General features: G+C 58.2%; 2 protein-coding genes across 16 annotated transcripts in view; one reads left to right on the top strand and one right to left on the bottom strand.

Annotated features, from left to right (window-relative positions):
• Positions 1-10,777, top strand: part of UBALD1 (UBA like domain containing 1) — a 178,082-nt gene extending 167,305 nt beyond the window's left edge. For 13 of the 14 annotated variants that reach the window (XM_050774597.1, XM_050774589.1, XM_050774596.1 and 10 more), the window contains exons 2-4: positions 4,775-4,985; positions 9,103-9,165; positions 9,674-10,777. In XM_050774597.1, coding sequence (XP_050630554.1) covers positions 4,866-4,985; positions 9,103-9,165; positions 9,674-10,024 — 534 coding nt within the window. In that variant the 5' untranslated portion in view covers positions 4,775-4,865 and the 3' untranslated portion in view covers positions 10,025-10,777. Of the gene's footprint in view, positions 1-4,732; positions 4,986-9,102; positions 9,166-9,673 lie in introns of those variants that run through there. The other variant, XM_050774600.1, reaches the window with a different exon arrangement.
• Positions 10,778-19,534: 8,757 nt separating this feature from the next.
• The window catches only part of C20H16orf96 (chromosome 20 C16orf96 homolog), a 52,288-nt gene continuing 48,176 nt past the window's right edge, over positions 19,535-23,646 (bottom strand). For both annotated transcript variants that reach the window (XM_050774227.1, XM_050774228.1), the window contains 2 exons: positions 20,775-20,855; positions 19,535-20,041 (listed from right to left, as the gene is read on the bottom strand). In XM_050774227.1, the coding sequence (XP_050630184.1) occupies positions 19,824-20,041; positions 20,775-20,855 (299 nt within the window). In that variant the 3' untranslated portion in view covers positions 19,535-19,823. The remainder of the gene's footprint in view (positions 20,042-20,774; positions 20,856-23,646) is intronic.

Raw genomic sequence — 23,646 nt, forward strand, 5'->3', positions numbered from 1 at the left:
GTAGGGTGACCTTTGACTCTGCCAGTCCCACCTGCCCAACTCTTGCCAGCCTGCTGGCCTGAGAGAGCTCCTGGGCTGGGCAAGCCTAGGCAGGCAGCTGAGTGGTACCTGGACGATGGTGGAAGGAGGGGCGAAAGCACTTCCTGCCTCCCTATGCAAGGCAAGCCGCCAGTGGGCCCTGCTGGGACAGTGTCCCTCTTCCCTTGCCAGAAATGCACCACGGGTGCCCGCTCTTCTCCACAGGTTCTGAACGTCAGAGGCTAAGTTTTATCTGTAAAATAGGGCTAGGACTTCCCAGAGTGGTCCAGATGCAGGTAAAGAGGTGAGAGAACTAGAACCGTGCAACTAGCATCAGGCCCTGCACTATGCACCTTAGAAGCATTAATCTTCCACAGCAGTGAGGCCAGAACTCAGCCCCACCAGTGAGAAAGTGAAGCGGCCGGGCGCGGTGGCTCAAGCCTGTAATCCCAGCACTTTGGGAGGCCAAGACGGGTGGATCACGAGGTCAGGAGATCGAGACCATCCTGGCTAACCCGGTGAAACCCCGTCTCTACTAAAAAATACAAAAAACTTAGCCGGGCGAGGTGGCGGGCGCCTGTAGTCCCAGCTACTCGGGAGGCTGAGGCAGGAGAATGGCGTAAACCCGGGAGGTGGAGCTTGCAGTGAGCTGAGATCTGGCCACTACACTCCAGCCTGGGCGACAGAGCGAGACTCCGTCTCAAAAAAAAAAAAAAAAAAAAAAAAAAAAAAAAAAAAAAAAAAAGAAAGTGAAGCACAGAGCTCTGGTAACCCACTCAACATTAAGCATTAAGTCATTGCTGGGCACGGTGACTCACGCCTGTAATCCCAGCTCTCAGGGAGGCAGAGGCAGGAGAATAGCTTGAGCCCAGGAGTTCGAGACCTGCCTGGGTAATATAGCGAGACCCCGTTCTCCACAAAAAGGAAGAAAAAAAAAAAAGACAAAAAATAAAAAGCATTAAGTCATTAAGCAGCGTCATTAACCAGCGGAGTCAAGCCTGACACCCAGGTCTGTCTGGCTCCTGAACCTGCCCACCTTCTACCACACTGTGTTGCCATCCCAGTGGTAATGATTATAGTGGGAATCATATTCAGAGCTGGTTTTTACTGTGGGCCTACCCAATGGAGCACTTGGCCCACATTAATTCATGCATATGAACTCTGCAAAGGTTAAGGGGCAACTCTTAGCAAGAGCAAACATCTCTTGGAACTATCAGGGTTTACAAAATACTATGGACCGTAAGTGATCCCCAAGCAGCAGGAAAGAAGCTTAAACTGTATTTCCCGTAGTCAGCTGGCTTCTCCCGAGGCTAAGCGCCTGCCTGGGAAAAGCAAAGACTCAGTGTCCGCCCCTTGCCCATAGGCCAGGTTCCCAGCCGCAGCCCTCAGAGACCAACTCTACTGCACCCTGACTCCCTTCCCTCCCCAACCCCGTCAGCGATCTCAGTGCCCCAGCCTTCCCCACTATCCTATCCTCCCACCCCAGGACATTTCAGGTCCAGTCCACTAGTTCCCCCGGTGTCCTCCTCCCACCACCCAGTGGGAAAGTCCTTGGTCAGGCTTGAGGGGCCTGGGTGGGAGCCGCAGCTTGAGGCAATTCCCTTCATTCCACCCAATTCCGAAGGCAGGGCAGACTCCCCTGGAACCAAACACAAGAACATTGTCTAGTTCAGACTGGAGCTCTCCACCACCATCTAATCCAGCACAGCCACAGCCACAGTGATCCCAACGTGTACAAGGGGTCAGATCTATTTAAACACTTCAGTAGCCCCTAACTCACCCCCAGGGCCAGTGCTGGCCTCCCTAGGGCATTTTTTATTTTTTGGAGACAGGGTCTTGCTGTCCCCCAGGCACAATCACTGCTCACTGCAGCCTCTGACCTCCCAGACTCAAGCAATCCTCCTACCTCAATCTGTACCCGGGACTCCAGAATTTTTTTTTTCTTTTTTTTTTGAGACGGAGTCTTGCTCTGTTGCCCAGGCTGGAGTGCAGTGGTGCGATCTCTGCTCACTGCAACCTCCGCCTGCCTCCTGAGTTCAAGCAATTCTCCTGCCTCAGCCTCCCAAGTAGCTGGGACTACAAGCGTGCGCCACCATGTCCGGCTAATTTTTCTATTTTTAGTGGAGACGGTTTGACCATGTTGACCAGGCTGGTCTCGAACTCCTAACCTCAAGGGAACCGACCGCCTCGGCCTCCCAAAGCGCTAGGATTACAGGTGTGAGCCACCGCACCCGGCCACTTTTTAAAAAAATTTTTATAGAGACGAGGGTCTCACTATGTTGAGGCTGGTCGCAAACTCCTGGACTCAAGTGATCCACACATCTCGGCCTCCGAAAGTGTTGAGATTACTTACAGGTGTTGGCCATGGAACCCAGCAAATTTTCTTTTCGTTTTTTTTTTTTTTTTTTTTTTTTTGAGACAGAGTCTTGCTCTGTGGCCCAGGCTGAAGTGCAGTGGCGCGATCGCAGCTCACTGCAACCTCCGCCTTCCGGGTTCAAACGATTCTCCTGCCTCACCTTCTGGAATAGCTGGGATTACAAGCGCCGCCTGCCACCACGCTCGGCTAGTTTTTGTATTTTCAGTAGAGACAGGGTTTTGCCATGTTGGTCAGGCGGGTCTCGAATTCCTGACCTCAGGTGATCCGCCAGCCTTGGCCTCCCAAAGTGCTGGGATTACAGGCGTGAGCCACTGCGCCCGGCCCGAACCCAGCAAATTTTCTTAAAATTTAAATATCTGTAGAGGCGTGTTCTCAAACCCCTGGGCCTAGGCAATCCTCCCTCCACGGTCCCCGAGTAGGTGGGATTACAGGCCACTGCGCCTGCCCAGGATGGCATTTTCCATCTTGCAAGGCTACACTCGTCCTCCGGGTTTCCGAAATTCGATCCCGACCCCAGCCATCCTCACAGCCCCCCACCCGGCTACTGCTCCTCTGTCGCCCCAGGCTAGGTCCGGGCCAGGAACAGAGGAAGGACCCAACAAATAGTGGCTCAACTAAGGAGGCTGGGGCCAGCGGGCGCAAGGAGCCAAACCAAGGTCACCGAGAGCGGCCGTGACCGCGCCTCACTGCCCCCGGGCGCTCCGAGCCGGTTAGAGCCTCACTAGCTGTCCGCAACGTCAACCGGAAGCGCCATGTGCCGGTCTGTAAACACAGCCCGGTCACCCCGGCCCCGCCCCCGGCCTCCCCGACCCAGCGCCCGCCCCCGCCGCCTCCTCATTGGGCGACCAGCTTTGTTTACCTTATATGGCCAGGTCCTAACACCCTGAGGCTGCCTATTGGTCGAGGCACAACCTCACTCAGCTGACGTCACGGGGACCAAAAGATGCAAATAAACCGAGGCATTCTGGGAATGGGAGTTTGGGGCCGCTCCGGAACTGGCTCCGCGGGGTCCTGGCGCCCGCCCGCTGAGGGCCGAGATTTCCGGCAAAGAGCACGAGATTTTTCGTGGGAAAGCAGGAGAACAGCTGGGAGGGGGACGCCGAAGCACCAGAGGCTGCCGCCCCCGCCAGCCTGTCCCAGGCGCCGTCCAGAGGGTCATCGGGCTACAGTGGGGCACACCCAGAGCCAGGCTAGGAAGGACCCACGCCACGAGTGACCGATGAGAGATTGAGTGAGGAGAGCTGGGAGGCTGACTACAGGCGGTGACGTGCAGCGGAGCTTTGAAGCAGCTCATTCATTCATTCACTGAGCGAGTATTTGTCGGCGCCTACAGTGTGCCAGACCTTTCAGCCTAGACCAGCCGATTTGGGGCAAAATGCCTAGAGATCCCTCTCTTAAGGGTGTGCCTACTACTTAACACAGTGCGATGCCAATCACAGAGGGGTTCAGGGTCTCTAAGTCTTGGCAAAGACGCCTGTGGACCGGCGTTTGTGCCCATGCACAGATCTGTATGCCCCACCTTGGGACCCAGTTCGGGCCAGAGCTGGGGCACGGATGCCACCGAGAGAAATGAGGGCGACATGGACGTGCCTGTCTCTGGTCACGGTCTGGACAGCTGCGCACAGTAGGCGCTTAGCTTTTAGTCACAGTACCCGGGGCATGAAAAAGACGTCTGTGGCCTGGCGTTTGCGCCCATGCACAGATCTGTGGCTCCCGCCTCTGGGCTCCTAATTCCCGCCAGAGCAGGGGCGTGGGTGCCACTGAGAGCAACGAGGGCGACGTGGATGTGACTGGCTCTGGTCCCGGCTCAGGCGCCTGCACACAGTAGGCGCTCAGCTTTCAGACACCGTTCCTGGGCCTTGGCAAAGACGCCTATTCACAGACCCGCCCCACCTGCGGACCTCCATCCGTGCCAGAGCAGGGGCCCAGGTGCCACCCAGAGCAACGAGGGTGGCGTGGACTCCCCCAATCCTGGTCACGGCCGGGCATCCGCACACAGTAGGCGCTCAGCGTTCAGACACGGTCCCCAGGCCTTGGCCAAGATCCTGTGGTCCGGCATTTGCGCCCATACACAGACGTGGCCCCGGCCTGCGGACCCCCATCCGGGCCAGAGCAGGGGCACGGGTGCCACCGAGAGCAACGAGGGCGACGTGGACGCGCCCGGCTCGGATCACTGCCCGGACATCCGCACAGGAGGCGGAGGTTGCAGCGGGCGCTCGGTGCTTAGACACGCCCCTTCTCGGGCTTCCAGTCCCCTGGGGTGCCGGCCCCGCTCCCCCGGGTCGCCCGGCGCAGCGCGGGGACTACATATCCCAGCATGCCGCGGCGCCGGCGGAGCGAGGCGAGGCGCGGTGAGTCAGAGCCGCACAGTAAATATTTGTATTAGCCGGAGCCGGCTCGCTAATGGTGGACGCGTGAGGCGGAGGCGCGGGCGGCGGAGGGAGGCCGGAGCGGGCAGCGCGGCGGCGCCATGTCCGTGAATATGGACGAGCTTAAGCACCAGGTCATGATCAACCAGTTCGTGCTGACGGCGGGCTGCGCGGCCGACCAGGCGAAGCAGCTGCTGCAGGCGGCCCACTGGCAGTTCGAGGTGCGCGGCGCCGGAGCTGGGCGAGGGCCGGGGCCACGGGCGGAGTGTGTCCCGCGTGGCCGCGGGGCGGGGGCGGGTGGCGTGGACGCGTGCCGGCTGTGCGCCCGCTCCGGGCCGCAGACCCGACCCGCTCTCCCGACGGCGGTGCCCGGCGTCCGGATCCCGAGGGCTTGCGGCGGGCGAAGGGGGGAATTGGGCCACCGGTCGGGGATACGCCGCCCCCGCGGGGCCACGAGTCCCCTGGGATCGAGACGGGGACCCCCCCACCCCTTTTGTCCGGGTAAAGGCCGAGGGCAGGGCGGCGCCGCGGGGCGGACGGACAGTCGGGCGGGCGGCCGGAAGGAGGACGCCCCAGGCCTCGGCTGAGCTGGGCCGGAGGGCGGAGCCGCTCCGGGCGTGTGGTCCAAGGGTCCGCGTGCCTGGTGGGCGGCCGGCGGCGTGCGCACACGTCCATGTGCATTTGTGTTTACGCACGCACCGCGCCACGGCGTCGGCCGGGCACCGAGGAGGTGGCGGACCTGCGGGCACGTTGGCGCGCGTGTGAACGCGCAGCCCCCCTGGTGCGTTTGGTGTGTGATCAGCGCGTAAACATGTGGCGGGTCTGCAGATGCCGCCCGTGCCCGGCACGGTGTGATGTGTGTACACGGCGTGGACTGTATGGGTGGCGTGTCGGAGCCCCACACTACAGCATAGGGATAAGCGTGAATTCCCTCCAGAGCTGTGCCTGGGGACTCCGTGTGCGCGTCCAGGTGCTCTCCTGGGGCTGGCAGGGGCATCTGTACCTTTGCCGGTGCACTGGGGAGGGTGCACAAGGTTCAACAGCTTTCAGGCTAGTTGGGTAGGCGGTGATACTGCCCCAGTCTGGTACCCACTCCCCGGGGCCTCCCCTAACCCACAGGATAGTAGTGCTCCTGGCTTGTGCTGCCCGGAGGCTACCTGGCCTTCCCTAATTCACTGACCCCGGGATTAACCCCATGGTGGTATCTGGGGATGAGGCCAGAGCCCCTTGACCTGTGCACCTCACAGGGTTAGGGTCACAGCCTCAGCCATCCCGGTACCATCTGTGCCCAGCTGGGGACTGGGAACCTGGTTTCTCCATGAGGAGCCATCCCAGGGCCTGCAGGAGGGACCAGAAGCCAGAGGACTCTGGGGCTCTGCTTGCTGGGGACTAGATGGGGATCAGAATGTCCCAAGCTTGGGACAGTCTGGAAAGGCAGTGGCTATCCCATTCAGATGAGTCCATACCTCTGTCCTTGCCTACTTCCCTCCTACCAGCGGTCGCGGGGGCCGCTGACCCTGTGTGGTGTTCACCCCAGGACGTAGGAGGCTGCTCTGTCCCTCTGGCCTCAGTTTCCACATCTGTATAGTGGCGTTGGGGGGCATGAATCAGCCTCTGTTGGCCAGCTCACTGTCCCCTGTGCCCCAGGGCAGCCCCACCCGGAGGAAGCTCCCTGCTCCCCTCCTCGTCTCCACAGCCCTCATCAGCCCTGTTTGTGTCAAGGGCTGGATGTGGCAAAACTTGCAAAACGACATTCATGGCAGTCCCACACCTGCACGCACGGTTCCCTCCCTGCCTGGGGCTGGGCGGGCAGGTGTCCGCTGGGAAGCGGGCCCTGCCTGCAGGACTCACCCCAGCCCTCAGAACCTGGCATCCAGCTGGCACCCAGGCCACATCCCTCAGTGGCACAGTTAATTGAAAATGCAGCTTTGAGGAGTGCAGTGTCTGGGGAAAGACTGTTCCCAGGAGGGGCAGGAGCATCTGGGGCCTCTGGTGGCTCCCAGGGGCCCCGTGGAAGGAGCCCTGTGCCCTCCACTCCCGAGTCTCAGTTGTGCCATCTGTAAAGTGGGGGCCACCAGGGAGGCTGGAGGAAGGTGACAGGACTTCCGGCCTCGGAATGGGGGTGAGTGAGGGGTTCACATGGCCACCCCATCCCCCTCCACGCTCCACCCACTGGCTGCATCCACCAGGCGGTGTTTCTGGGTCACATTTGCTGCAATTCAGGTGCTAATGGGGGCAGGAGGCTGCAGGGGGAGGGGCCTGTGTCTAGTGGGGCAGATGTTTCTCAATGGAGAATGCACACAGCGGCCTGCAGAGGGGTTCTGGTGTGGCCTGGGGCTTCTGGGGTTGGGATTTGCACAGTGAGCCTGGGCTTTGAGGCACAGCTGCTGCTGACAGTGGGTCCTGCGGTCTGGAAAGGTGCTTAAAGACCAGCCCCCAGGCCTGAGCTCCCACACCCCTGTTTGGGGACACCCAGATAGGGAGTCTCCTGCAAGAAATTCCCCACATAATTCATTTATTTAAAAAATATTTTTTGCCGGGCGCGGTGGCTCACGCCTGTAATCCCAGCACTTTGGGAGGCCGAGGCGGGTGGATTATGAGGTCAAGAGATCAAGACCATCCTGGCCAACGTGGTGAAACCCTGTCTCTACTAAAAATACAAAAATTAGCCGGGCGTGGTGGCGCGCGCCTGTCTTACTCGGGAGGCTGAGGCAGGAGATTTGCTTGAACGGGGAGGCGGAGGTTGCAGTGAGCCCAGATCGCACCATTGCACTCCAGCCTGGTGACAGAGCAGACTCTGTCTCAACAAAAACAAAATTTTAAATTTTAAATAGCAGTCCCCCATGTATAACCCCCGACCAAGGGTAGGCCCCAGGAGCCAGGCTGGATTTCTGGGTGTGCTGGGCCTGGGAGGGCCAGGAAGTCAAGCTGGCATTAGGAGAGTGGGCCTGAGGGGTGGCGGTGGGGACACCTCAGCTGCTCGAAGCTCCAAGTCTGGGTCTGGGACTTGCCAGGGCCCCGAGGACCCCTCACACACTTGTGGGGCTCCCTCACTGGCCCTTGTGCAAGAGCAGCCTCCGTTCTGTGGGATGGGCCTCGTCACCCCTGCAGGGCCCCAGCCAGGACATAGCAAATACCAGCGCCTCCCTCTGGGGCTCCTCAGTCCCCAGTCACCAAGGACCTTCAGGACCTGCTGAGCTGACACACACAGGAAAGGGCTCCGGGCTCGCTCTGTCTCCCCAACCTGTCCTGGCCTTTCTGAGCGCCCCCATTTCTGTCTTCTGCGGACCAGCTGACCCTGAGCAAATCACTTCCTGCCTTCATTTCCCTGCCTGTAAGACAGCAGTCCTTGCCTGTGGGGTTAATGATGACAGTCCATAGCCCCACTGGGATGGAGCCCTGCTGGGTGCCTGCACCATGCTCAGTGTGGCATGTGGCCCAGGTGTGGAGGGAGACGGTGGAGCGTCCCGTGCCTAGCGTGCCAGCCAAGGGCGGGTGGCTGGGGAGCTGTGCTGGGAGCTGTCGTAAGCCCGTGGTGGCTTTGGTCCTAGGGTCATCTTTCTGCTCCACCGCCCGGGCACTGTTCCGAGGGAGGCTTGGGTGGGTGATCAAGTGAACCTAAAGCCCAGGCTTGTCTCCTTGGTGCCAGGCCCTGCCTGCTGGAATCTGGTGATCGTAGGAGGTCACTGTTGCAAGGGAGGGGACCCTGGGAGTCACCTAGGCCAGCCTCTTTGTGGTACAGATGGAGAAACCAAGGCCAAAACAGTGGCCCCTTGATCAGCCAGAAGCAGAGCTGGGTGGGGCAGCAGGGGCTCCCCCCCACCAGGCTCAGACTCCTTCAAAATGCCCCTGCTTCGCAGATGAGGAAACCAAGGCTTAGAGAAGAGTAGAGACTTGCTACCTGTCAAGGTGGTAACAGCCAGGCTAGAATCTCCTAAAACGGAGCAGGGGTGGGGAGGTCTGGCTGGGCTACTTGGGGCCGTGCTGCCTTTCCCCCAGGATGGGGTGAGGGTACTGCCCGCCCTCCCCCAGTCATGGTGCTGGTGCCAGCTGGTGCAGGGGGAGGGCTCTGCAGGCCTTAGGCACTGAGGCAGGTGGCGAGCAGCAGGGGAAGCGTCTTCTCCACTCACCCCAACTGCCCAGGGTTCCCTGGCTCCTCCTTGGACAGTGGCGAGGGTTGGGGGTGACAGGCAAGCCACTGAGCCTCAGCACTGCGACCCACCCCTCCCACTCAGTGGTGCAGCCAAGGTCATCCCCAACCTCAGAGGAGCCTGGGAACAAGGGCAGTGACAGGGCCGGCAGGGCCTGGAGGGTGAGCAGGGGCCTTTCTTCCTGCAGACAGCCCTCAGCGCCTTTTTCCAGGAGACCAACATCCCCTACAGCCACCACCACCACCAGATGGTAAGTGTCCCCTGGAGTTCCCAGTTGTGGATTGGACGGAAGGGGCCTAGCTAGTTCGATGTGTGAGCAGCCCCTGGCCCAGGTGTGCGAGGGCGCTGGTGCAGGTGGGGCTCGGTCTCTTTGGAGATGGATCAGCAGGAGACCGGGCTCCCTGGGTCTTGCACTTAATCTTGCCTTTGCCAGCTCCCCTTGAGACCTGGGGGGCGCCGGCCTTTGGGGCAATGAAGCTCCTCACCCTATAGCCCCCGAGATGCTGTGGCTGATGGAAGGGGGTGGGCTGGGAAAGCCTCGTGGCCCCAGGCACCGTGGGCTGCCAAGAGTGAGACCGGGTCAGTTCATCTCAAGCCTTCTCCTCTGGGAACCCCTGGGCGGCGGACAGGCTCGGGGAGCTGGGGAAGGGACACAGAGCCTTCCGAGAATGGGCCAGCCACGCATCTCCCCTTGGGAGGCAGTGGGGGCCCCTTCAGGAAGGGGTGCTCACCGCATCTCTCCTCTCTTCCCCTCACAGATGTGCACCCCCGCCAATACCCCCGCCACACCCCCCAACTTCCCCGACGCTCTCACCATGTTCTCCCGTCTCAAGGCCTCCGAGAGCTTCCACAGCGGTGGCAGCGGCAGCCCGATGGCCGCAACAGCCACGTCACCCCCGCCACACTTCCCCCATGCCGCCACCAGCAGCTTTGCGGCCTCCAGCTGGCCCACGGCGGCCTCGCCCCCGGGGGGACCACAGCACCACCAGCCACAGCCGCCCCTGTGGACTCCAGCACCCCCTTCTCCGGCTTCAGACTGGCCACCCCTGGCCCCGCAACAGGCCACCTCAGAACCCAGGGCCCACCCTGCCATGGAGGCAGAGAGATAAGGGAGGCCCCTCCCCCCTCCCGGAGGCCAGGACCCCGTGGGGCGGGGGAGAGGACGTCTCCGCGGGCCCCCTTCACCCCTTTTCTGTCTGCACCCCTTGTTCCCCGGAGCCCTGGAGGGGAGAGCGCGGACTCTAGCCAGGCAGGGACGTGTCTGGTGCCAGAACACGCAGCTGCCCACACGCAAGGTCATGGCCCCAGCGGCCCTGGCACATGGAGTGGTTCAGAGCGGCCTGGGTGCCTGGCGGGGACAGAACTTCAGAGACCACGCAGCCTTCCTTCGAAGATGAACCTGCCCCACCCAGCCCAGGGGTGCCGTGGAGGACCACCCTGGCGGAGACATTGCTCATCCCTGGCTTGGAGCTCCTTGGGGGCCGGCAGGCCTCGACCCCCACCCTAGGGAATGCAGAGCCTCTCCGCATGTGTGCGCGTGGCCGTATCTGTGTATTTCTACGTATGTCGCTCTTCAGAAGCAACCTAGTTCCTGGGGCAGCTGGACTTTGCATGTTAGAGTGAGCCCCCAGCCCCCTGCCTGCCGCCCCCTCCCCAGGGCCCTGCCTCCCACCCCACCCCCTCGTCAGCCAGCGTCGCTGTTTCTTGCAGAGAAAAGGATTGTGGGAAACTCCAGGACTCTTCCCACCGCCTCCCAGCGCCTGCCTGCTGGGGCTGCCTGCATGCCTCCCCCTGTGCCTGGGGGTACCCGCATCCACTTCCTTTCCCCCTTTTAACAAAAGAGAAGAACGAATTCCAAACCACTGCCAGGCTCTGTGGTCTTACCTTGTATAGGAGGCTTGCTGCCAGCTAGCTCTGGGGGCCGCCGCCCAGAAGACAGGGCCACCCCCAGCCTCCCCGGCTCCACACTGCTGCCTGTTGCCCTTATCAGCCACAGCGTGCTCTGGAATCTTCCTGCCCACCCAGGGCTTTTCCCGTGAAGTCAGTTCCTGGCCTGGGTCCCCATCCTGTCGGCCCACCCCTGCCCCTGCTTGACTGGACAGATCGTGGCACCTGGTTAGGAGCTCACAGGGCTCACACCTACCTTCTGTCACCCTGGATTTCATCTCAGGACCTTTCTCGGTCCCCGGCTCTAGTGGCTAGGCACGGGCTGGACCCTCTGAGCCCGGCCTCCAGCACACACTGGGTAGGGCAGGGTCTCTGGGCAGAGGGCAGACAGAGCCAGGGAAGATTGCAAGGGGCAGAGGACAAGGCAGGGGACAAGGATGGGGCAGAGTGCTGCCAACAAAGGGAGCGCAGATGTTGGGTCACTTAGGAGACTGGCAACCTGAGGCTGCCTGAGATGAGCTGGAGCAGCTTTGGGAGGATGCCCCCTCAGCCTCACTGCCCCCAAGAGTGGGCCTGGACGTGGGGCAGAAGGGAGACTGGGGCCTCTGCAACACCCCCACGGGACTCAGCTCACAGCTCCTCACGGGCAACACTCACTCCGTCTAAGATAGCACCAGCCCCTTGCGGAGGCCCTGCCGCCTGGGTGGAAGACTGTCTTCTCTTTCTGAAAGTCCCCTGCTCCCCTGGTGTCCAGCACTCCCCATTGACCCTTCCTGATTCCCAGGGATGTGACTGTGCCTCTCAGGAAGCGTGCCTCGGTGCTTTTGCCACACCAGTGCCTGGCTTCATCTCCGCCCGGTTGGAACCTGCAGAGGCTGTGTTGACAGAGCCCACCTGGAATAGCTGCTCACTGGCACTGGCGACTGGCTGCTGTGACCTCCACTTGAGCCGCGCTTGCTTCCCAGGAACAGGTCCTCCCGGGAATCTGCCTTGGTAATGGCCTCTCGGAACCCACAGGACGGGTGGCCCTGGCCAGCCAGCCCCCTTCATCTGCCTGGGGTGCCTGGGTAGCAGGGGAGGAAGAGAACGTGGCAGGAGGAGAGGGGAGGACATCTGTGGCCTCCTGAGTCTTTACTTTGCAGCTCCTCCATTCTTTGAGGTGGAAAAAACTTCTCAGGAAACTGCCATAGCCGCCTTGCAGTGCTGGGAAAAATGCTTTGCAGAGAGAGGTGTTTTGGGGTAATCTGCAGTATGGGGTGAGTGCCCCTGGACTCTCCCACCTCTCACATGCCGAGGTAGCTGCACGTGTCCGCCACGCATGAGGCAGCGCAGTCCAGGACTCTGCACAGCGTGAGGCTCAGGAATGCTGTGTTTTTGTTTGTGATTTTTGAGACGGAGTCTTGCTCAGTCGCCCAGGCTGGAGTGCAGTGGCGCCATCTCAGCTCACTGAAACCTCTGCCCCCTAGATTCAAGTGATTCTCCTGCCTCAGCCTCCCGGGTGGGTGGGACTACAGGCACCCTCCACCATGCCTGGCTAGTTTTTGTATTTTTAGTAGACACGGGGTTTCACTATGTTGGCCAGGCTGGTCTTGAACTCCTGACCTCAGGTGATCCACCTGCCTTGGCCTCCCAGAGTGCTGAGATTACAGGCGTGAGCCACCGTGCCCAGCGGGGAGTTCCGTTTATTAAACACCATGAGCCCTGGGGCAGCCTGTAGTGAACCACACCCTCACTATTCAACGCAAGGTCCAACCCCAGCATCACCCAGGAGCTTGTTAGAGTGAGGCTGCAGCCCAGACTCCCCGAATCGGAATCTGATCTAACAGGAGCCCCTGGTTCCAGATAGACATTCAAGTTTAATAAGCATTCCTATACTACAACGTCACTAATACTGGGGAGACTGTCCCATCACCCTCATTGCTGTTTCTGGGGGCCACTGTGGGCTGGGCCTGGGGGTCTCAAGTGGTCACATTAAGGGCGGGAGACACTTGAGGTTCCTGCAGGGCCGGTTTTTTGAGTGTGGTCACTGTTGATGTTGAGGGCTGTGTCACTGTCCCTGCAGTGGTGCTGAGCAGTATCCCTGAGCCCTCCCCACTGAATCCAAGGGCAGCCCCTTGATTAGGACAATCAGAAGTGTTTGCAGGCAGTGCTCATGTCTCCTACAGGCCACCAGGGCCCCCGTGGAGTGCTTCTGTGCTAGTTCTGTGGTTCTCATACCTGGCTGCACAGCAGGTAAAATAAAACTGGCAAACCACAGGTTCCTGGGCCTCATGCCATCAGACTCTGGGGCGAGGCCCTGACATACAATCGTGGAAGTTCCCTGGGTAGATGATGGTGATTGATATGTGACTGTACCAAAAACCACTCAATGGCATGCTTTAGAAAAGTGAATGTTCTGGTGTGTCAGTTATACCTCAAGGCTATTACTGAAAATAAAACAGGCTGGGCACGGTGGCTCACGCCTGCAATCCCAGCACTTTGGGAGGCCGCAGCGGGCAGCTCACGAGGTCAGGAGATCGAGACCATCCTGGCCAACATGGTGAAACCACTGTCTCTACTAAAATACAAACAAATAGCTGGGCATGGTGGCACGCGCCTGTAGTCCCAGCTACTCGGGAGGCTAAGGCAGGAGAATCGCTTGAACCCGGGAGGTGGAGGTTGCAGTGAGCCGAGATCACACCACTGCACTCCAGCCTGGCAACAGAGCAAGACTCGATCTTAAAAAGAAAAAAAAAATTGGCCGGCCGCGGTGGCTCAAGCCTGTAATCCCAGCACTTTGGGAGGCCGAGATGGGTGGATCACGAGGTCTGGAGATCGAGACCATCCTGGCTAACACGGTGAAACCCCATCTCTACTAAATACAAAAAACTAGCTGGGTGAGGTGGCGGGCGCGTGTAGTCCCAGGTACTCAGGAGGCTGAGGCAGGAGAATGGCGTAAACCCAGGAGGCGGAGCTTGCAGTGAGCTGAGATCCGGCCAACTGCACCCCAGCCTGGGCAACAGAGCAAGACTCCGTCTCAAAAAAAAAGAAAACAGCTCCCAGGTTTCTGATGTGGCCGTCTAGTCATGCCCCCCACATAGGGAGTGGGAGCCTGCAGACTCGATCCCCAGACTTCCAGAGCACAAGGGTCCCCTGGGTGCTTGTTGAACACCCACGTTCCCAGCTTCTCCCTTAAGGCAGTTGTTCTGGAGGAGGGTCACAGAATCTGATTTGTTTTTTAAAGATAGGGTTTTGCTCTGTTCCCCTTCCTCTGATTGCAGTGACGCAATCATAGCTCACCACAGCCTAGAAATCCTGGGCTCAGGTGATCCTCCCACCTCAGCCTCCCAAGTAGCTGGGACTACAGGGGTGCACCACCACACCTGGCTAATTAAAAAAAAAATTTTTTTTTCTTTTTCAAGATGGGGTCTTGCTGTGTTGCCCTGGCTACTCTTGAACTCCTGGCCTCAAGTGATCCTCTTGGCTTGGCCTCCGAAAGTGCTGGGATTACAGGCGTGAGCCACTTCTCCCAGTCCCGAATCTGATTTTTAATAAGTGCCCCAGGCCAGGTGGGAACCACTCCCAGCAGGGAGCAGTCTGGGAGCCTTGAGGAGGGCGGGGCTGGTCCTGGGGCTGGCAGTGCAGGCAGTGCAGATGCAGAGGCCCTACCAGGTGTGCTTGGAGCCCCTGGTCACAGGGGCATCTTACAAAGGGAAGGGGGCTGCGCACGTGGGCTAGGACTAACTAGGGGAGCCAGAGGTGGACCTACGAAATCGCCACATACCCCAGATCTTGAATGTGACACAAAGAACCTGGAGCCTCCCATGACTTCCCTAAGCCTGGAAAATTGAAAGCAAAACCAACGGGAGGCCGAACACAGTGGCTCACGCCTGTAATCCCAGCCCTTTGGGAGGCCGAGGCGGGTGCACCACTTGAGGTCAGGAGATCAAGATCAGCCCTACCAACAGAGTGAAACCCCGTTTCTACTAAAGACAACAACTTAGCTGGGTGTGGTGGTGTGCGCCTGTAATCCCAGATACTCAGGAGGCTGAGGCAGGAGAATCGCTTGAACCCAGGAGGTGGAGGTTGCAGTGAGCCGAGATGACACCATTGCACTCCAGCCTGGGCAACGAGCAAAACTCTGTCTCAAGAAAAAAATAATAAATAAATAAAATCAGGAGGGTTTATGGGAAAAGCCTCACTTCCCACTTATCTTGGGAACTGGAAGATTTGGTGCAAATTCCCTTAAGGCCATAACCGGCTGAAACTGACCATGGCACTGGGGACACGGCCTGGCCTGCCCTTGCCAGCCTGCCCCACGCCACCACAGCCATGCGCGAGTCCGACTCCTATGAGAATCGGCTGGAATCCCTGAAGGGCGTCTGTCTTTTCACCATGGGGAGCTTCAGCAGTAAATGCCCTGTCCAGTGGGGTGGGATGAACAGCGGTGGGCGGGGCTCCCGCTGGAAAGGGCTGTGAAGAGAGACAGCTTGTTCTGCAAGAGATGCTCTCGGTCGAGGGGGACTCACCAGGGGCTGCCGAGTGTCCCCAGGGTCTTTGCAGCGGTCCGGCCAGGGTTCTCTGAGAACACCCTGCGGCCAGCCACAGGCAACCAGGCTGTCTCCGAGACTGGCTGCGGGGGTGGGTGGGGCTGCTGTGGCCCTGGAGGTCTCTGAGGGGCTTTCACAGCAGTTCCTGGCACAGGACAGATGAGTCCTTTGACTCAGATCTTCCTCCCCGAATAGGGGAGACCTAGGTTGTCCAGAATGGAGATCTTTTGACACAAGCGTACTTCTAATTCCTGTGTTTGGAAAGTTGTCTGGGTTTTTGAGCACTGCTCATATTTGGGCAACGGATGGATTTCAACAGAGCCTTAAAAGAACACAGCTGTTTTGGAGGTGAGAGGCTGCTGAGTCCTTCCGGGGAGGGCAGGAGTTGGGGGCCCCTTCCAGGATGACCAACGACTTGTCAGTGGCACAGCACCAGGCACCGGGGAGCCTGCTGGCGAAATTCTGCTCTGCTTCCCGGGGTCATCTCTCATCTCCTGGGGAATTGCAAAGCCACGATCCTGATGGATTCCTTTTGCCCTCATCCCAGTGGAGCCATAAGCAAGGTGAGGGAGGCAGAGGAGACAAACCCTTCTGTGCCGGTTGCGTGTGTGAAAGGTCTCTGCCTAGAGCTTGCGCATCCATGGAGAGTCAGAAGTCAAGCCAGCCAGGACAGTGGGTGTGGGGGGCTAAAGGGAGCATGTGTTCATTCCCGCATGCCTAAGAAGTCGCTGCACACCAGGCCCTCCCGTCTGGTGCCTGAACTTCCACCCTGGGCGGTCCATCTTCGGGTACTCGCAGCGGGTACCTTTTCCAACACACACGTGCCGGCATCCGTTGTTTATCCCTTAGTGTCAATGAGTTTACGATCCTTGAAAGGGAGAACACGTTCAATGACCTTTCACTTGCAGCGCTGGGCGGGTGGGGCGGGGCGGGGCAGCGCTGGGCTGGGCTGGGCTGGGCCTGGCAGTGTGAGGTGGTCACCACATAGCATCTCCTCTATTCTAGCAGCACCTAAGGTGGGAACCTCCTTCCCCTTCCTGCCCACCCCATTCACAGAGCCCCGTGTCCCTCCCTCCCCGGTCTCCCCTCCCCACATGACCAATTCATCTTTTTTTTTTTTTTTTTTTTGAGACCGAGTCTCGCTCTTGTCGCCCAGGCTGGAGTGCAATGGCGTGATCTCAGCTCGCTGCAACCTCCACTTCCTGGGTTCAAGAGATTCTCTTGCCTCAACCTCCCTAGTAGCTGGGATTACAGGTGTGTGCCCCCACGCCCAACTAATTTTTTGTATTTTTAGTAGAGACGGGGTTTCAGCATATTGGCCCAGACTAGTCTCGAACTCCTGACCTCAGGTGATCTGCCCACCTCAGCCTCCCAAAGTGCTGGGATTACAGGCAGGAGCCACCACGCCCAGCCATGTTGTTTTTTCTGAGACAGGGTCTCACTCTGTCACCCAGGCTGGAGTGCAGTGGTGCAATCATAGCTCACTGCAGCCTTGACCTCCTGGGCTCAAGTGATCCTCCTGCCTCAGCCTCCCAAGTAGCTGGGGCCACACACATGCTCTACCACGCAGGGCTATTTATTTTTTTGTAGAGACTGGGTCTCACTGTTGCCCTGGTGGTCTGGAACTCCTGGATTCAAGCAGTCCTCCAGCCTCTGCCTCCAGAAGTGCTGGTATTACAGGTGTGAGCCACTATGCCCAACCAAGCCACAACTGCAGCCCAGGGAGCAGCGCAAGCTTCCAAGGCTGCAAGCCCTACCCCTCTGCACTAGTGTGGGTTGGGGAGATTCTGCCTGCAGCTCCCACCTGGGACCAGGCCAAGGCCAGCCTGCCCCACACCCTCCCTTGGGCACTGCCTTCTTCTGGGCCTGCTCCCCATGGGCCTGCTGTGGGGCCGGGGTCCCCACCTTCCCAAGCCCCTAGGTGGCCTGTGAGGATGCAGAGGAGATGCCCCCAGGCCTCGATCCTCACCTGCTGGGCTGCAGAAACCCACTCCAGCCCTGGCCTGTACACCCAAGAAAGGGGCTGGGAGGGTGCTCTGGAGGGGTCCAGTGGGGACAGGCAGTGAGGGGCACTACGGAGAGTGGGGCCCGGCTTTGCAGGACCCGGGGATTCCCTGGGTGCCATGTGTCAAGGTGGCCTGGCCTGGTGTCCCCCAGGAGCCCTCCCCTCCCAGCTCAGCAGAGCGGGTGCCTCCCTGCAGTGGGAGGGTGGAAGTCACAGGACCCAGCAGGTTCAGCCTCCTGGTGGGGGCCAGCAAGCTGGGGCCTCTTGCTCTGTGACCCTGGGTACCTTCTCTCCTGCCCACGGGCTGAGCCTCGGGTGGTGGCCAAAGGAGGGACCAGCAAGTCCCACCTCCCTAAACAGAAGGTACCCCGCCAGTCCCCTCATCTGCGATCAGAAAAGTGGAAGATTTTGTTCTGGGCAGAAATGGCCTAAAATACTCATCTGTGGTATAGGAGTCGGGTGGGGGCCAGGGCTGCACCAGACAGCATCCCCAAGGCAGCTTGGACAGGTGTCACCCGGGTCAGGAGGGGCTTGGCCTCATTTGGACACAGTCTTTGGAGAAAGAAAAGAACAGCCAGGGTGGTTGCAGGTCGCAGTGAGCTGGGCCAGGGACCATGAGGACAGTAGGAACAAAGTAGGCATGCAGTGTCCCCAGAATCTGATGGCCACCGGGGCCAGGGAGAGCCTGGAGCCCCAAGTCCCCTCCTAGACAGCCAATGGGGAGTGAACGGGGAGCCCCTCCACCTCCCTCCTGGCAGCTCCCCACCAGCCCCTCCCCAGTGCCACCCCAGGGATCAAGTGGACACTGGAGACCATGGCGGGGGGTCAGGCTTCACCCCTGCACAGGGACATTGTTTTCGTCTCTGAGATAGGATAGAACCGTCAATAGTACAGGAGAGAGCAAAACGGGACAGCGTTAGGGGCGAGAAAGGGAAGAGGGAGCAGGATTGAACGGGAGGAAGTTGAATGGAGAGACAGGCAAACTGTCAGAAGGGGAAGAAATAAGGCCAGAAGCATCGTGGGGAGGGGAGCCTGGGGGGAGCCCTCTGCTCTGCGTGCCAAGGCCAATCCCTCAATTGCTGCAGCAACATGGTGTGACCCCACAGTTGGCTCTTTTTCCACCAAACGCATTGGTGGCAAGCACGGGAACCAGAAAGACTTGAAACAGGCAAGTGGCACCTAGCCCTGGATGGGACGGCCATCCCAGAATATCCCACAGGCGCTGCACCAGCCTCCTCATGGATCAGCCAAGAGGCAAATATAAACAATCAGATTTTGTTTTGAAAAAATTAATAACCAGTTACTGGTAGAAATAACATGAAATAAAAAGGATGCACACAGCCCAGTCTGGTTCCCGTGGGGAAATTGGTCTTAAAATAATGACCCCCAAATGAAATGCACAGTGGCAGGAGCTGTAATTGGAAGTGATTCTAATGAAATCATTCCAGCAAATAAAAAGGAAAAGTGTTTTGTTTTGTTTTGTTTTTTGAGACGGAGTTGCGCTCTTTGTTGCCCAGGCTGGAGTGTAGTGGCGCTATCTTGGCTCACCGCAACCTCCACCTCCCGGATTCAAGCGATTCTCCTGTCTCAGCCCCCCAAGTGGCTGAAATTACAGGCACCCACCACCACGCCCAGCTAATTTTTGTATTTTTAGTAGAGATGGGGTTTCACCATGTTGGCCAGGCTGGTCTCAAACTCCTGACCTCAGGTGATCTGCCCACCTCGGTCTCCCAAAGTGTTAAGATTACAGGTGTGAGCCACCGCGCCCAGCTGGAAAAGTGTTTTTTTTTTTTTTTTTGAGACGGAGTCTCGCTCTGTCACCCAGGCTGGAGTGCAGTGGCCGCATCTCAGCTCACTGCAAGCTCCGCCTCCCGGGTTTACGCCATTCTCCGGCCTCAGCCTCCCGAGTAGCTGGGACTACAGGCGCCCGCCACCTCGCCCGGCTAGTTTTTTGTATTTCTTAATAGAGACGGGGTTTCACCGTGTTAGCCAGGACGGTCTCGATCTCCTGACCTCGTGATCTGCCCGTCTCGGCCTCCCAAAGTGCTGGGATTACAGGCTTGAGCCACCGCGCCCGGCCGGAAAAGTGTTTTTAAAACCACTTGGTGTTGCATTGAAAATGGATCAAGGAATTAAATTGGCTTGTTGGAAAATTCACTCTAGACAGCTGTGTTTATATGACAATGTAGAATGAGAACGTGCACTATGCTGTTTGTATTTATATGCACAGGATAAAACAGCCACTGGGTCAACATGGGGGTCCCCTACACAGACCCCTCCCCTCTATCCAGGGCCCCAGCACCCTTTCTGGGCAAGGCTCAGGGCCCTGGGTCTCAGCTGGGGATGTGGAGGGGACCTGGTGCAGGGGGGAGGGCACATGGGTCTCAGCCTCGGACGTGGAGGGGACTTGGTGGGGGTGGGGGGCGCATGGGTCTCAGCCTCAGATGTGGAGGGGACTTGGTGGTGGGGGACGCAGCGGGGTGGGGCTCACGGGTTGGCGGGCTCCTCTGGGGGCTTCCTGCTGACTCGGGACTCAATGTGTGGAGCTCTTGAGAGCCTGGTGGACCCTGGGGCCTGCTGGGGGTCCCTCAGGGGTGGAATCAGCGGTGGCAGCAGCGGCAGAGTTGGCAGGGAAGGTGGCCGAGCTGGCATCGTCAGATGAGGGCCTGAGGCAGCTGAGTGGGCACTGTTGCTGGGGCACAGGGCTGGGAGGAGCAGAAGAAACCCCAGATGTGTGCCAAGAACCTTCCTGGGAGACACTAGCCTGATAGGGCCATCCCCACTAGGGAGAAGAGAAGCCCAGGACTAGAAGTGCTGTACAGGGCATGGCCAGCTGGGCGCCATACCTCGCCTGGGCCCTGGGCACCCTAAATGTCCTGGGTGGGTGACCCAATATAAATGAGACCAGAAATATTTGCTTAAGTGGAGCAGAGCCCCTGGGAAAGAACATGGAGCTTGGAGTCCACGGTTCTGGGCTCAGCTTCCAGCTCACTAGCTCTGTGACCTTGGGCCACAGCTCAGGTGACCGAGCCTCCGCTCCCTCCTCTGGGAAATGGGCAAACAGTGCCTATCTCACAGCAGTCGGGATGAGGTTCAGATGAGATAAGGGAGAAACTGCCTTGTAAACTGTAAAGTACCCTCAGATGCCTGCTACATGGTGATTTGAACCAGAGGAGCTCAGTTCCTTCTAACCTCAGCTCCCTTGTCCCCACCCCTGCAGCTGGGTGGACGCTAGGGACAGATGCCTGGCCTGGGCCCCGGGGATGGCACCGGGTCCAGGAAGCATCTCTGAAGCGCCATGGGCAGGCAAAGCAGGCAGGAGGTGGAGGAGGTGGACAGGAGAGCCCAGGCAGGGTGTGGGGGATGGGATGAGATGAGGAGGGACTGGAGACTCTTCCAGAATCACAGCTGGGCTGGGGCTGGGAGCCAGGTACTCACGGGGGCAGATGGCACCCAACAGGGCGCTGGAGTGCACACGGTCATACAGGCTTTGTGACGGGGGACACGGAGCCTTCACAGCTTAGCAGAAAAGAAGAGACAGGTGTGGGTGGCATCCACCCCTGGGCCTGTGTCAGGCCGATCCCAGCACCAGCCAGGCTTCTCCCTCTGTGGGACCAGCCCCATTTCCCAAACCTCCTGGTCCATTCCTTTATAAGACAATGTTCCTCCCTCCTTGCCCTCTTTTATTTTTTCTTGAGGCAGTGTCTTGCCCTGTCGCCCAGGCTGGAGCTTACGCAGCCTTGAACTCCTGGGCTCAAGCAATCCTCCTATCTCAGCCTCCCAAGGAGCTGGGACTACAGGTGTGCGCCACCACTCCGGGTTAATTTTTTAAATGTTTCTTAGGGAGGAGGTCTCACTATGTTGCCCAGGCTAGTCTGAACTCCTGGGCTCAAGCTATCCTCCCACCCTAACCTCCCAAAGTGGTGAAATTACAGGCGTGAACCATTGTGCCCAGCCTTCCTTGCCTTCTTGAGTCGAGAGTGTCTTAAGGCTAAGATAGAAAAGGAGCCTCTTTGAAAGAAACTCAAGGCCAGGGAGGAGTGCAACGTGACTCCAGCACAGTAAGACACAGGTGAAATGTGGGCAGGGCTATTTATGGTTTAACTGTCCCGCTGGGGGCCAGAGCATGCAAATGCCCCCACCCGCATCTTCCTGTTCTTCATCTTTTTTTTTTTTTCATTATTCGAAGTAAAATCCACATGAAGTAAAATTAACCAGTTTAAATGCATAATTCAGAGGCATTTAGGACACACACAGCATTGCACACCACCACCGTGACCTTGTTCTGAAACATTTCCATCACCCCAAAAGGGGCCCTGTCCCCGTTAAGCAGTCACTCTCCCTTTAAACCCTAGCCCCTGGAAATCACCAATTTTCCTTCTGTCTATAGATTTTTCTATTCTGGACATTTCTTTTCTTTTTTCTTTCTTTTTTGTTTGAGACCAAGTCTCATTCTTTTGCCTAGGCTGCAGTGCAGTGGCGCAATCATGGCTCACTGCAGCCGGAACCTCCTGGGCTCAAGTGATCCTCCAGCCTCAGTCCAGTCCCCCAAGTACCTGGGACCACAGGGTGCCTCACCACGCCCCGCTAATTTTTTTTTTTTTTTTTTTTTTTTTTTTTTGAGACGGAGTCTCGCTCTGTCGCCCAGGCTGGAGTGCAGTGGCCGCATCTCAGCTCACTGCAAGCTCCGCCTCCCGGGTCTACGCCATTCTCCTGCCTCAGCCTCCCGAGTAGCTGGGACTACAGGTGCCCGCCACCTCACCCGGCTAGTTTTTTGTATTTTTTAGTAGAGACGGGGTTTCACCATATTAGCCAGGCTGGTCTCGATCTCCTGACCTTGTGATCCGCCCGTCTCGGCCTCCCAAAGTGCTGGGATTACAGGCTTGAGCCACCGCGCCCGGCCACCCCGCTAATTTTTGTATTTTTTGTAAAGGCGGGGTTTTACCATGTTGCCCAGGTTGGTCTCGAACTTCTGGACTCAAGTGATCCTCCGGCTTCAGCTTCCCAAAGTGCTGGGATTACAGGTGTGAGCCACTGTACCTGGCTTTGAGTCTGTTTTGAGTTAGAAAGTTCTTTTGGGGAAATAAATGAGTGACAACAACAAACTGATCAAGATCTGGCCACAGACAGGTTTCCAACTGATTTCTACTACAGAACGTCCCTGATTTACGATGGTTTCACACTTACCACTTTTCAGCTTTAACATGGTATAAATCTGTCACAATTTCAATATAATATATGGTAGTCAATAAGTTACATGAGGCCGGGCGCAGTGGTTCACAAAGTGCTGTAATCCCAGCACTTTGGGAGGCCAAGACAGGTGGGTCACTTGAGGCCAGACGTTTGAGACCAGCCTGGCCAACATGGCAAAACCCCGTCTCTACTAAAAATACAAAAAGTATCCAAGTGTAGTGGTGCACGCCTGTAGTTCCAGCCATTTGGGAGGCTGAAGTGGGAAGATTTCTTCAGCCCCAGAGGTTGAGATGGCAGTGAACTGAGATTGCCCCACTGCACTCCAGCCTTGGCAACAAGAGTGAAACTCCGTCTCAAAAAAAACAAACATAAAGCAGTTGACGCCATCATGATTCCAGTCCTGGCTTGCTGTGTGGGTCTTGGGAATGAATAAGCCAAGGTGGAAAGCCCCTCCCTCTAGGGTGACAGTCCTTGGGGAGGTCAGTGGATGAGTGGGGACAGGACTGGGTGCATCAGATGTGGACTCCATCTGCCCTGGCCCTCCAGCAAGCAGCCCTCAGCTGGTCATTTGTGAAACTCCTTGCCAGGTTGTTGGAGGGTGAAGGAGGTGGGGCAGGGCCTGGCATGAAGTCGTGGTTCATTAAATATTAAATATTAGCCACTGTTGTGATCCTGCCTGGTGATCCCTGACGCCCAGCCTGAGCCCTCCCAGCAGATACCAGGCAGGGGGCAGGGGCTGGAACGGCCAGTCCTCTCCAAGACGAGCCACATCCCATCAGGGAGAATGCAGGGTTTGAGATGGTGTCTGGCTCGCTTGGAAACAGGGTGTGTTGAATGGTGCTCCCCAAAAACAGACATCTCCTAGAAGCTGTGAATGTGACGTTATTTGGAGAAAGGGTCTTTGCAGGTATAATTAGGTTAAGGATCTTGGGATGAGATCATCCTGGGTTAGGTCGGGCACAAATCCAAAGACAAATGTCCTTATGGGGACAGAGGAGAGGACACACAGAAGAGAAGCCCACATGGGGACAGCGGAGTGCCAGGGAGTGCCAGCGGCCCCAGAAGCTGAAGAGCCAGGGAGGGAGTGCAGCCCTGCTGACCCCTTGATTTAGCATTT

This window comes from Macaca thibetana, chromosome 20 (assembly GCF_024542745.1).
Source record: "Macaca thibetana thibetana isolate TM-01 chromosome 20, ASM2454274v1, whole genome shotgun sequence".
Taxonomy (NCBI): domain Eukaryota; kingdom Metazoa; phylum Chordata; class Mammalia; order Primates; family Cercopithecidae; genus Macaca; species Macaca thibetana.